Source organism: Marmota marmota, unplaced genomic scaffold, assembly GCF_001458135.2.
Source record: "Marmota marmota marmota unplaced genomic scaffold, marMar, whole genome shotgun sequence".
NCBI lineage: Eukaryota > Metazoa > Chordata > Mammalia > Rodentia > Sciuridae > Marmota > Marmota marmota.
In genome coordinates this window covers 3,028,303-3,041,523 of record NW_025999899.1, presented here as the reverse complement: position 1 = coordinate 3,041,523, position 13,221 = coordinate 3,028,303, and the positions used below count along the sequence as shown (strand labels likewise).

General features: G+C 52.5%; 1 protein-coding gene across 1 annotated transcript in view; it reads right to left on the bottom strand.

Annotated features, from left to right (window-relative positions):
* Positions 1–13,221, bottom strand: part of Trpv3 (transient receptor potential cation channel subfamily V member 3) — a 34,020-nt gene extending 20,799 nt beyond the window's left edge. The window contains exons 1-7 of the mRNA XM_048798417.1: positions 13,069–13,221; positions 10,595–10,715; positions 3,786–3,890; positions 3,559–3,645; positions 2,702–2,859; positions 1,792–1,968; positions 129–269 (exon numbers count right to left, since the gene is read on the bottom strand). Coding sequence (XP_048654374.1) covers positions 129–269; positions 1,792–1,968; positions 2,702–2,859; positions 3,559–3,645; positions 3,786–3,890; positions 10,595–10,713 — 787 coding nt within the window. The 5' untranslated portion in view covers positions 10,714–10,715; positions 13,069–13,221. The remainder of the gene's footprint in view (positions 1–128; positions 270–1,791; positions 1,969–2,701; positions 2,860–3,558; positions 3,646–3,785; positions 3,891–10,594; positions 10,716–13,068) is intronic.

The window sequence follows — 13,221 nt, the reverse complement described above, 5'->3', positions numbered from 1 at the left end:
CCCCTCCCCCACTTGTCCACTCGTCCACCTCCCTCCTCCCCCTTCCCCTCCCCCTCAGGCTCATCCAATCCCCTCCTCCTCCCTAGGAAGCCACCCCCCAGCCCAAGCCGGGCGACAGCGGCACCCACCGAAGTAGAAGCCTTCGTGCTGGTACTTGGGGTTGAAGAAGACCCCCTTGGCATGGGCGTTGACGTCGGCGCCCGCCGCGATGAGCACCGCGGTGATGTCTCCCTGGCGCCGCTCGATGGCGATGTTCAGCGCAGTCTGCCCTGCGGACAGGCGGGGTCGGGCAGGGGCGCTCAGCGCTGGGACCCGGGGGACCAACCTAACTGATCCTGGAATCCCGCAGCCCCACGTGGCGGGGACTGCCTAAAAACACTGAAGGGAGGACCTCAAAGACATCGTCAGGGGACAGAATGGTGGGGCAAGGTTGGTTTCTGGGGCGGCAGGAAAAAATTGCTCCTTCTACTATGCAGAGAGAGAAGCCCACCAGCAGGAGACAAATTCATGAAAGAAGGAAGAGATAAGGGGCCGCAGAGAAAGGAGAGGAGTAGGGTTTGTGACCACTACACAAGGCCTTGATGGAGATACTAATAACTTTAATTTGTCCACCCAATCAAAAAATCTATATTAAATATCTCCAATGTGAGACCCTATAAAAGCACCAGAAAATCAACTGTGGGGAAAGGACTCCATCCCTGCCCTCAAGGGAATCCGCTGCCAGAAGAGTGAAATCTCTACATCCCTGAGGAGGGCACAGAAGGGGACTGAAAAGGGAGAAGAATCAAGACAGCCAAACTTGATGCACTGATCTGTCTACAGGACTAGCATCAACTCCTTAGTGCCAGGCTAAGAATATTGTATGGCTCACTCAGTTTCTCTCTTTGCTTTTACTACCAGCTCGATGTGCAGTTCAACCCTCAGTAGCAGCAATCTTCCCTGGGTTTCCTCTCCCCTTTTCCATAGCTTCTATGTGTCACATCCTTGGTGTTTTCTTATATATGACAAAAACTCTTTTGACAATTTGCAGAGTTTAAGTAATAAAATGGTTTTCTTAATAAGAACAGTGAAGGGCCTGAGCTAGACTCCACCTGGAAAAAGGTGAGATGCTTAGTGCCCACTGGCATGTCAGCAAGATGACCAATCAGGAACCAATTATTTTTGCCACAAGCATCTAACCTTAACAGGCTGTTTACTGACTCTAAAAACGCAAATGAGCACATATCTTATTGATTATTCACAATGACTTTCCTGGGTAGAGAAATACTATCCCAAATTTGTCTCCATGCACCATCTACACAGCACCAAGACTCAAACGGACCATTAATAATGATGATAATGATGATACATAGTTGCTTCTCTGGGCCCCTGCTGGGATGTCCAGCCTCATCTCCAGGCTCCTGTCCATTGCCACATGCCTCACTCATTCCCACTCTGGATCCTTCTCATCATGCAGTCAAGAGCCCCTTTCTCCAACCATGCTAAAGTGGCCTATCTCCAGCCCCTTTCTGTCATATTACCTTTATTTCCATAGATTTCCTGTCTAAAATTACCTTATTTAAAGCAGTGACCTTAATCTGTCTTGTTAACCCAGGTGCCAAAAATAACACCTGGCGCATAGTCAGTGCTCAGTTACTTGTAGAAAGAAGGAAGGGCAAGGGGAGTGCCTGCTGCATGCCCAGCACCATGCTGTGCGCTCAGGCTTCTAGGTGGTAGCAGTGTCTCTGGTGGCCCTGTGGCCTGGCACCCCGACCTGGGAAACATCTGCACAGCCTCTGGCAGCCAGGATACCTTCATAGGCCTCCTCAGTGTACTCGGCGTTGATGAACCTGTCCAGGATGTCGTTCTCCTCGGCGAAGGCCAGCAGGATCCGCACGATCTCCTTGGTGTTGGGGTTGATGTTTAACAAGGCCTTCATCAGGCAGGTCTTCCCCGTGTCCGAGGCCGTCAGCTTGTGCATGAGGAAGTCTACAGGCAGGGTCACAGATGGAGGAGTGGGCAGGAGGGACAGGTTGCCCTTGACCCTCACAACCCAGAAGAGGGTGTGGGAGCTGCAGCCTCTTGCCTCAAGATCCTGCTCCCCACCCTGTCCCCTGCCTGGCCTCCCTGACCGTGAACTTCCTAGCACTCTTCCTTCTTTACCAGCTGTTCCTTCTCCAGCTCTGGGCTCCTTCTCCCTTCCCCTGCCAAAGAAAGCCCTTTGCTCTTTGACCTCTGCACCTTATCCCTGGCAAGGGGCAGTCTCACCTGGCTTCCCTCTGTCCACCTCTGTGCTGATACCTTGAAATCTCTATCTCCATCTTCTCCCTCCCTGGAGCCTACAAATAGATCTTATTTGGGATCTTCTCTTCCACTTGCTTTTCTCTGGGTCCCCCAGACAGCAAGAACCCTGCCATCCACCAAGTCCAAATGGTGCCACCCTGGACTCTTCTCTCTTCCTCAATCCCCATGTCACCAAGTTCTGACAATGCCATGCCTGAAGAAATCTCCCAGCCCTCCTTCAGGGTCCCAACACTGTTTGAACAGCAACATGTAGGAGCCAGGCCATGATGCCCACCTGCCTAAACACTTCCATAGCTCCCCACTGCCCTCAGAGTTGAATTAAGGCTCCTCAAAACCCAGCCCTACATGAGATGGGGCAGGAATCAAGAGCCAAGTGGCATCCCTAGACCTGCAGCGTCTGCCAGGACCAGGCACTGACCGGGCACATCCATGCCACCGCGGCGCCTCTTGCAAAGCTCCTGCAGCTCCGCCAGCAGCTCCACCAGCTCCTCCACGCAGCCCTCAGACACCGCTGCAAAGATGCGCTTCTTCAGCCGCTTCTTCTTCCGCCTCTGCTCTTCCTTAGCCAGGTTTGCGCTGAGGCCAGAAAATGTTTTCAATTCACTGTGCACACCATCCCCTTACCCCCTGCCCTGCAACCATCACCCCTTCCCCAATAGAATTGCTGGACCTTCAGGGACACCTCACAGGCCTGTCACAACACCTGCAAACCCTGTGTTTGTGCTTTGGGGCTCCATGTTGCCCCATGAAGCTCCCCTTCCAATCCATATGTGATCGCATTTATCAAAATATGTATCTGGATATACTTAGGAATAATCAGGAAGAATATGTGTCTAACTATTCACAGCAAATTACCATGAAATACAGGACTAGGGGAAGGAAAATTTCACTTTCATATTTTGCACTACAAATAGATCTTATCACCTCCCCTTCCACTTGAACTTTTCCAATCCATCCTTGTCCCCATACTCCAAATGGACAGTCCTGGTGATACACTGATGTCTCTTCTTGTTTGCATGTGTTTTTGCAAAATGCATATTACTGTTTTCAATGCATGTATTTTAAATTTACATAAGTGGTCCTGTGCTAAAGTCATTGATCCTCTGTATACTATTTTATAATGATCAGGTATTATTTTACAATTTATAAAATTTGATATTCCACTTCCCCCACTAAATGTCCTCCATGCCACAACCATGGCCCAGGCCTTCAAAGTTTTATCTCACCTGCTTCCCTTGGTAGGCCCAGTGGGAGATGGGGAAGGGCCAGACTCACCTTGGACTGTTGGGATTGGATGGGGTCTCTGTCACATCATCCTGTGGAGACTGGGGAGAGTCCATGTCATCACAGTTGCCAGAGATGCTGGAAGTATGGGGCAGGAGGAACGAGAGAGGACAAGTTTAAAAATGGTAGTTCCCCACAGCCAAGCCAGGCTACTTGGCCCAAGGCATGTTTCTGGGCACCCATGGGAGCTGAGGGCTGAACAAGGGGCCGATACTCACCACTGCCGGATGTTGGAGTCCATGGGTTTGGAGAAGATGGGGGGAGAGGTCTTGGTAACAGTGGGGTTGGGCTCAAACCCTTCTATTTCCAGGAAGAAGTGTGCACTGAGGGGACACCCAAGCAAGGTCATTAGAGCTGGGGCACCACCTGTCTACCTGTGCATCCTGCACCCCTGCCATGGAGGGTTCCCCCCCACTTCAGCCAACTGTGCGTGGCCTGACCTCATCCAGCCCTCACAGCTGCCCTTAGGGCCAGGCACTATCACAGTTCACAGATGAGCCCCTGGGAGGCTCTGGGGTAACCCAACTCAACATGGTCACATGCAGCACTGTGGCAGAGCCTGGATTTGAGACTGAGTCTGGGTGACTCCTATTGCTAGAAATGCTGGGTGGAGAAACCACAGAGTCTCTACTGGGGGTGGCCCAGTACCTGGGGGTCTGCAGCTGCCTTCAGGTTTAGAGGATTTTTCAAAGATGAGAACAGGGCACCCAGAGAGCTAGCTTTCCCATGGCCACCCAGCTGCCCCCAGAACTCAGGTCTGAAGTGAGAGCCCTGCAAGAGGAGGCCTCTGGACTCCAAGATCCATGCAGGCCTTATTGGCTCTTGAGGGAGGGAGAAAAGGCCTGAATCACACTAGCTTATCCCCACTCCTGTCCCAGGTCCCTTTGTTCAGCAAAGGGTAGGGTTTTTTGTTTTGTTTTATTTTGTTTTTTATCACAACAGAAAACAGGTTGAAAAGGCTGATCTAGAGCAGGGGGGACTTGAGGGCTCAGGGGGCAGGGCTGAGACACCTTTTGACTTTTTTGATGAGTCAAAAAGGAAAGCCCAGGCAGTGAGGGGAGAGGGGCAGAGCCTGGGCCAGCTTTCTCCTAAACTGGCAGAAGAGGCCCTGTGGCTTGGCTGACCCCAGAGAAGGACAGATACTGCCACAAGAGAGTCAAGACTCAGACCCAGTGTGTGGTCCGGGGCCTGCCATAGTCCACTGAGCCCTATAGCCCCTGGGCCTCATCTTCAGACACACACACAAATACAGATGTGTGTGAGCATGGAGACTCTAATCCCACACTCAGAGATGGCGACAACTAGGATGATAAGGATCAGGCCGAGGGTGACTTCAGTTGCAGCAACACCCCACCCTGCAGCTGCTGCAGCACATCTGCTAACTGTGTCCAGGTCGGTGGCCTCCCACTGCCAGGCCTCTCTCCAGGCACACGAGGCTCCCAAGAACCTTTGCTTCCTGATGCCTTCCAACAGGTTCCCTCCCATCCTCACAAGATCTCCGAAAAAATCTCCCAAAGTACAGTCCCACTTAGTCAAGTTCAGAAGGAAGGGCAGGAGGGAAGGGATCGTGGTCCCACTCTACAGATGAGATAACTGGAGAAGCAGCTCATTAGGGCCACCCTCCCCCCACAGAGTAGAAACCAAGTTGGCCTGAGAACCTGCTTGCTGGTGTCCAGGCTCCCAGTTCACACCATAATCCACACTGTTCTGCTCTCAGTTTAGCCCTCTGGACCTGCTTTCAACCCAACCAGCAGGAGAGGTTGGCCACAGAGGGAGGCTGCCCCATATAGCTACTGCCCAGGGTGGGGCAGGCAGGAGGGGCCCAGAACTGGCCTCGATATAAGCCTAGAAGGCTCAGCGCTAATCCAGAGATGGAGCATAAGTGGAGCAGTGGACAGTGCTGGCTGAGACATTGGCCCTCGCCTTCTTGGCTCCTGCCCATCAGAAGGAAATTTATGACCTGATTCAAAAACAAAGACTTCTTCCCAAAAAGAAGAAAAAGGAAGGAGTAAACCTTTGGCTGGAAACCCAAAGCCTGAGTTCTAGAGGCTCTCTGCCTCTGCCTCCTGTGTGTCCCAGGTGGTCACTTTCCATCGCCAAACCACATGTCCTCATGTGAATGGATAGTGGTGAGGTCAGATGATTCCTAAGGCCTGCACTCTGGAGCCAGGGCAGCTCTGGGACATGAAAGGCCAACCAGTTTGATTGCCACACCTACAGATCCCTGCAGTGCCCCAGAACTGCCACCCCAAAACGAGTGCCATTCCAGTATGGCACCCTAACCCAAGAGCTACAAATTCATTTGCTGGAGGCTCAGCCTCAAATTATCCTGGTTGAGATCTGCCAAATATCTCCACAAGGAGCTCCAACCCCCACACTCACAAGTTTTCCTCTAAGGCAGTTGATCCAGTCTCTCTCCTGGTTCCCACTCCACCCCACCTGAGCTACTCAGTGGTGCATTTACTTAACAAATATCTGTTGACCTACAATATGCTGGGTACTGTTCCCAGAGCTGAAGGCACAGTGGTGAGCAAGTGGGCCAACTCCCTGCCCTCCCAGATCTGCTGTTCCAGTCCCCCAGGGACAGAGCAGGGCACTGTGCCACGGCTTTGTGCTCTGGACCATCCATCATCCTTCAGCTGTAAGTTCCTCAGTAGCAGGGACCACAATTGCACCATGCTGATTCCCCCAAATCATTGTGCATTCTCCAACAGGGGTCCTGTCACTCAGAAGACCCTCGCTGCATGGGTGAGTGGGAGAATAGGTATGAGAGAAAGATAAATGAGTGGAAGGCTGGGATTATGGCTCAGTGGTAGAGCACTTGCCTAGCATGTATGAGGCACTGGGTTCAATTCTCAGCACTGTGTATAAATAAATAAAATAAAGGTCCATTGACAACTAAAAAAAATTTTTAAAATAAATAAATGAGTGGAAGGAAGAATGGCTGGTTAGAGAGAGGGACAGATAAGTGAATGGATGAGTAATGGCTAGATGATAGAAGAATGATTGGATGGATGGGTGGACAGACGGACAGACGGATGGATAATGTAGTCAGGTATGTAGATAGGGTAAATACAATAAATTCAGAGATCTGTGGTCAGAATCAAAAATCAGACAGACCAACACAACCATAAATCATAAATGTTAGGAAGTGGAATCTTTCACATGACTCCTACTTTGCTCTCATTGCCTCTTCTAAGCCTCAGCCCCTTTCCGGTCTTGGACAAGTGACAAGGGGTCCTTTGCCTCTCCTCACCTGCCCTCTCTTCAAGACCTTCTCCCAGAGAAGCAGCTGAGGGTGTGTTTTTGTGGCAATGAGTGTTTGCCCTTCTCCGGGGCTCAGCCAGGCCACTGAACCTCCTCTTTCAGGACGATGAGAAAGCTGATCCTGTCTCCAGCCTCACCCCTCCTTCCCCAGTGTGTTTTCCTGGCTTTCTCTCTTGAGGGATTCTTAGCCCTGTCCCTTGAGCCCTCAAGTCCAGCCAGCCACGGCTCAACCCTATCTTCAGACTCACCCACGTGAGCAGACACGCGTGAGCATGAGAACCACAATTCCACAGTCCAGGAAGCCAGATGGTGAGAGCATCTGTCCACCCCAGGCTGAGGGCCCACGGAAGGGGTCAGGGCATCAGCTCACCCTGCAGTGTCCTTGTCGGTGCTAAGTGGCCATGCTGAGTGGCCATGCTAGGCTCCTCATCTCACCCCTCTCCTTTCCTTTCCTGCTCCTTCATGGTCTCATCCACTTAACGCAAAAACTACTCACATGCTCCGTGTAAGAAACATAGAGGGTAGGAAGGGGAAATGACCCTTCCAGGGACTGCATCCTCACAGATCCCAACCAGAGCTAATATATCATCCCAATGACCGCTTCGGCCTCTGAGGAAGGTGGGGCTGTGGGAGCTCAAGGGAAGCAAAGTTCCTTGCAGCTAAAGACAGGGATGGAATGCTCTGCTGGCTCAGGAAAAAGCCCTGGAGGCAGAGAGGGCAGCATGAGAAAAGTGTCCTGGGGAGGAAGGGTAGGGCTGAGTCTTGGGAAGGACATCCCCAGTGGCTGGAGTGCAAGATGTGAGGAAGAGAGTGACAAAAACCCTGCTAGGGAGGACCCAATTGTTGGGCAAGGACCAAACTCCTGGGATGGACAGCTGCTAGGCGTGAGGGCCTGCCTCGTGCCTGCCTACTTGCTTCCGCACCCCACGTCCCTCCCACCTTCGTAGGCACATGGCCAGGTCTTGGCCCAGGACATCCTGACTCCTGCCCACTGCCAATGATCCTTATTTACTCCTACCTTTGGTTCAGGCCAAAGGTCTTCACCTGGGCATTGTTAATTCAGGTGCACAGACAACTCTAAACCATTTCTTCCTGCATTTCTGTTCCTCCCAAGGAATAACTCCAGGACTGCGAGCAAGTCCAGGGCTGGAAAGGAGCTTGTCTGGCCACCTGCATTGTCCCAAGAAATGCCCAGCTTTCCCACAGCCCCCTATGGCCTGCATCTCTGATCCTGGGTACCACCTTGCTCACAGGGAACAGCATGATGCTCAGGCAAAGCCCCCAGGTCCAAAAAATCTCTCCGGGCTATAGACTTCCTGGTTCCTTCAATTCTGTCATTAGTACACGGTTCCCTCCTGTTCAGGGTCGCCCTCTTTCTTTGCATATATTTTTTTCTTTTCCTGTCTACAACCCTAAGTCTTATACTCAGTTCTGCAGGAGATGTCCAGACCTTCACACAAGAGCCCTTGGAGCATCTCTGGGCCACCAGTTCAGGAGACAAAGATCACACCTCATACCCTCGACTGGGCCAAGCAGTCAACCAGTAAGAGTGACACCTAGAGCAGTCCATGAACGGCGAGGGGCTCAGAAAAGGTAGACTGATCCTGTGGCGGGGAGACCCTGGGATTTTTCCAAAAGCCTGTCCTCAATCCTTCCTCAAGATTTGAACCTCCCCTGGGAAAATGAGAGGGGAAGGTGGTCCTTGCCAACGTAGCTCACAGATCTTTCTGCTCTTTCCTGGACGGGCACATCCAGACCCAGGCTGCCCCTCTTGCTCCTGAGATACTTGTCTCATCTCCATCTCCACCCAGTTTCCTCTGCTGAGCTCCAGGATGGAGTCGCCATCTATATACCTTTCAGACGCCTCTCACCCAGAATTCCACACCTGAACTTGGACCATTCCTTGTGACCTTGAATAATGTATTACACCTTTGGTAGCTGGTGTAACACATTATCCAAGTCAGGGATGGCCTCACCATCTCTCCAAGTCAACCCACCAGAAGGAGGTGACTCCGGTTCTTTCTCCCTTCCCTCTCCTAGCAGATCCCATGACACTAATACCTCTCTGATCTGTCCTTTCCTCTCCATCCCTAACAACCCAGGCTCAGACCTCACCTGGCCTTCCCAACAACCTCCTCGTGACCTCCCTGGCTCTGCCTCCCCTCCAATCCATCATCCACGTGGGTCACCCAACGTAATCTTTCCAAAATACAAATCTCACCATACTGTCCCATGGGAAGTCCCTCACTTCTGAACCCTCCTGAGGGTTCCCCACTCCCCTCAGGATTGTCCAAGTTTCTTAACTGACCCCCCAAGACCAGCCCCAGTGAGATTCACTGCCCCCAAAATTCCTCTCCCCACTCAGCATTTCAGCTACACCAAACTTCTTATTGGTCCCCATCCCAGTGTCCCTGTTTCCCTGTCCAGGGTCTAACCTTGGGCCTGATACACAGAATACCTCAATGATTATGTCTTTGAAAAAAAAAAAAAAACAGAAGGAAAACACCAAGCTTGCCTTAGGCCCAAGAGGAGACCTGGGAAGAGAACAGAGGAGGAAAAGCAAATGGCCATCCTAGGTCCAAGGGAGGCACAGCTGAGGTGGCCTTCTGCTCTAGATTGGCCCATCCAAGAAGCACCAATCCGCTGAGGGATGGAGAACCTGCCTTGGAGGCAGCTCAGAAGCAGGAAGGTGTGAGCCTAGAGAAGCCCCTGCCCTCTTCAGTCTCCCCAGCTGGGAAGTGGAATGAACCAGCCCAGCTCCCAGGAGCCTCACAGAGTAACAATGACAGTGACGATGATGAGGGTAACAAGTTGTTGACTGTGGACACATGCTGAGCACTGGCCTCACACCAGGCACTGTGCTGAGCACTTGGTTGCCATAATCCCAATTAACTATCATCCTCTGAGTTGGTGCCATTGCCAGGGTCCCCATGCAGGGATCCAGCCTGACTACAGCCGTCTTGGTCACAATCTCCCTTTTGCCTGCTATATGACCCTGGCACGTATCACAAACTTTACGGGACAAATAAAGTCCTTAAGGTAGAGAGTCCAAAGTGTTGTGCTAGCCATTAACACCAGGACCGGCACCGAACTGTCATGGGACATGTTAATATTGAGAAATCCAGGTACATTCATGGCCACCTTTGTCCAGACCAGCTTTAACCCCTTCCTCCAGCCTTGGAGTGTCAGGATCCTCCTGTCTTATGCCTCCCATGACACATCTCTGTCTGCAAGTCCCCAATAAATTATACAGGCTATCCAGAATCTGTCTATGGTCTCATAGTACCTTCCACCTTTGGTAGCTGGTTTTCATACATGGAACTGGGTTTTGTTTTGTTTTGTTTTTCTTTGTTTACAAAATTTCCTTTACACGGATGTGGTTAGAGAGCTTGATTAACCTGGTCAGGCATACACAAAATGAAAGTCATTGGTGTATGTGAAAAATGTATTTAGTTGAGGGTCCATACCACCTGGAATTGCCACCCACCTTTTCCATCCTTGTCTCAAAGATGGCTCCAACAGTCCCTCTCCTCCTCCAGGAGCCTTCCTTAGTGTCCCCTGACTCCTCCAGGAGTCATACAGTCACACAGATATCTCCAGCAAAGTATGCAGTGCTCTTCCCCCCAGTTATACCTATTTAAACACCAGACCACCCCATATGATGCTGATGCTCTTAGGTCACAGGAAGCAAGGGATTCTTAGGGTAGTGCTTTCTGTGCTCCACTTGCACAGAAGCCAGGTCCAAGTCTGCCAGTCCTACCTCTTCTTGGTGGGGGTGACTTCTGCCGGTCTCTTCTCTGTCAGGACAACAGGGTTTCCAGTGGGGCCAGTGGTCCTCCTGCCCACTAGGGGCACCATCTCCTTGGGGTGGGCATGCATGGCTGGAATGCAATCACAAGGCAGATGCTCAGGTTGAGGGGGCATGGAGGAGTTTCGAGGGGCTTCCCACCACCATATGGCACCATCCAGCTCCGGTTCACACTCCCTGTCCCCCTAGGACAGGGAGCTCACTCCCCATTTTCCCAGGCTGCCAATCTTTCTTGGGACAGGGAGACTGTCTACAGTTTCTCCTGTTCCCTGCTTATGTGGCCTTAAGAGAGCCCAGCAAGGCATCCAGGTAGAGACCACCGTGGCCTATAGCCTCTCCTCTAACCACCATATCTAGCCCCACCAGACTCCAGATGGACTTATGCTCCCCTTAGGATTTGTGCTCAGATCTACGCTTAAGACATTTGACCTTGACAGAGACAGATTGTCACCTCCGCTTCTCTAGACCCTATGTTCCTAGTAACACAGCCTTGGATTCCTCTGGTATTTTGGATTTCTCATCACCCAGCTGGTCTCTGTAGCTAACACACTGATCATCTCTGTCACCCCGCCATGACAGCTGTCTGTCTGCTGGACCCCCCACAGACACTCTTGCATGGAGGGAGCAATTGAATCCCTTCCCCAGAGTCTGACCCTTCCTCAGTCCAGACCTACTTTACCAATGCTCAGGATAGGTCGGGCACTTTGATGAGCTCCAAGGGGTGCAGAGATGCTGGGAGGAGGGACTGAGACATATTCCAAAGAGACGAGGGAAGGCGTCTTGAAGGGAACCCAAAGGCTGCTATGTGGAAGCAGGGCAATCCCAGCAGCCAGCACAGCCTGGGCAAAGACTAGGGATTGGGACAGTCCAGAGAGTGGCAAGGAGCTGGTGAGGCTGGAGAACCTGGGGAGTCTGGGGCAGGGGCTCGGGAGCAGTGGGACCCAATCGTGAGGACCTCTAGCACCACTTGGGCACCGTGGCTGATCCCAGGGCAGCAGGGAGTAATGGAGGGCTGTGGGGCTACAGGGGCATGGAGATGGTACAGATCAGTAACTTGGGGACCAGGAGGAGGCTGCTGGGGTAGGGGGGGATGAGGATGGAGAAGGGACATCTGCCCACATAGGGTAAGATGGATGGGGAGAGGACGGTGTGGACAGGAGGCAACTCTGCAGTTAAGAGGCCAGTCTTGGCTTGAGCCACTTCGTGGGACCTACTAGGATACAGAGAGGAGAAGGGAGGGGTGGATTTCTGTAAGATGAAGCCAGCTGGTGGGATAGAGCCAGAACCACCGGGGTCCTGCCCCAGGTAGGAAAGCGTCCTAGAGGGAGTGTCCAGAGCAGGTTGTCATCAGGCTGGAGGGGCTTTGAAAATGGGATAGTCCCGCTGCCTGCACTAACAGTAAGCAGGTTCAGGGTAGGGGAAGTCATCCTGGGGAGGGCTTTGGCCCTGGAATGCAGGAACTTTGAAGCAGGGAGGTTTCAGGAGGGGCCTTAAGTCCAGCCAGGTGGGCAGCCCATGGAGAGAGCCTCAGGAACACCCAAGTCCCTCCTATATCCAATCACAGCCTGATAAAGACAGTGACCTGACTGCCTGTCCCAGCCCCCAAAGACCCATGGACAGATGGGACTAAAAGGCTGGACTGGGCCACGAGAGAAGAAGGATAGAGCATGTTTCTTACCCCTCCAGGGGCCTCTGACTTCCCTCCTGAGAAATGGGCTGAATGATCCCCAAGGATCCTTTAACCCTAACCCATGGCGTGGATTACTCCATCCTCTCTCCCTATGAGTGTGGGCAGCCAGGACAGGACAGGGCCAGGACAATCTGAACTGGGCTACAGCAGCTATAATTAGCTTGCTGAATCACCCCATAAACCCTGTAAGCTCACCTGCTGGCCTCTCTTGCTGCCCTGGCCATCCCTCTGTCTGGGATTCAGCTTCATCACCTAAGAAATGGAATATCACACCCCCAAAGCCCTGACAGTGATTGAAATGACATGGCCTGGCAACCACAGGGAGACCCCAGGGCTGCTGGTACCTGTGAGGTACCTGGGCCCTGTCCCTCCTCAGCACTGAACCACTTCATCCCCTCCTCAACTCCTGTCACACTTCTGCCCCCGAGAACTGCAATCCCAGAGCCCACCAAGGGAAACAGAAGCTTCACCTCTGGCCTTGGACAGCTGCAAAATCATCTCCCTCCTCAGGGTTCCCAAATTCAGGGTTCCTGGGTCCTTTGGAACCTATCTTCTCACATGGCACAGCAGCTATGAGCTTGCTTCTGGGTTTCCCCTCCTGGAGCCCAGGCTCCTTCCTGACTTCCCCAAGGTGTTGAAAATGAGCAGACAAGGCTCAGGCAACCCCTAGGCCCACACCCTAGGCCCCCCCATGTGCCTTGGAGGATACCAGCTGCCCTGGATGGTGAGGACTTACCTGGTGAGGTCCTGGGTGGTGGTGGCGGCAGCTCTTGTCCTGAGATCACCGCATGTCGGGGGCCCAAGGCCCCCCGCTGGGACTGCGGCCAAGGCAGCGAGAGGCTTTCATGGCAGGCACAGGGACTGCTGATGGCTGGAATGAGGCGTCAGA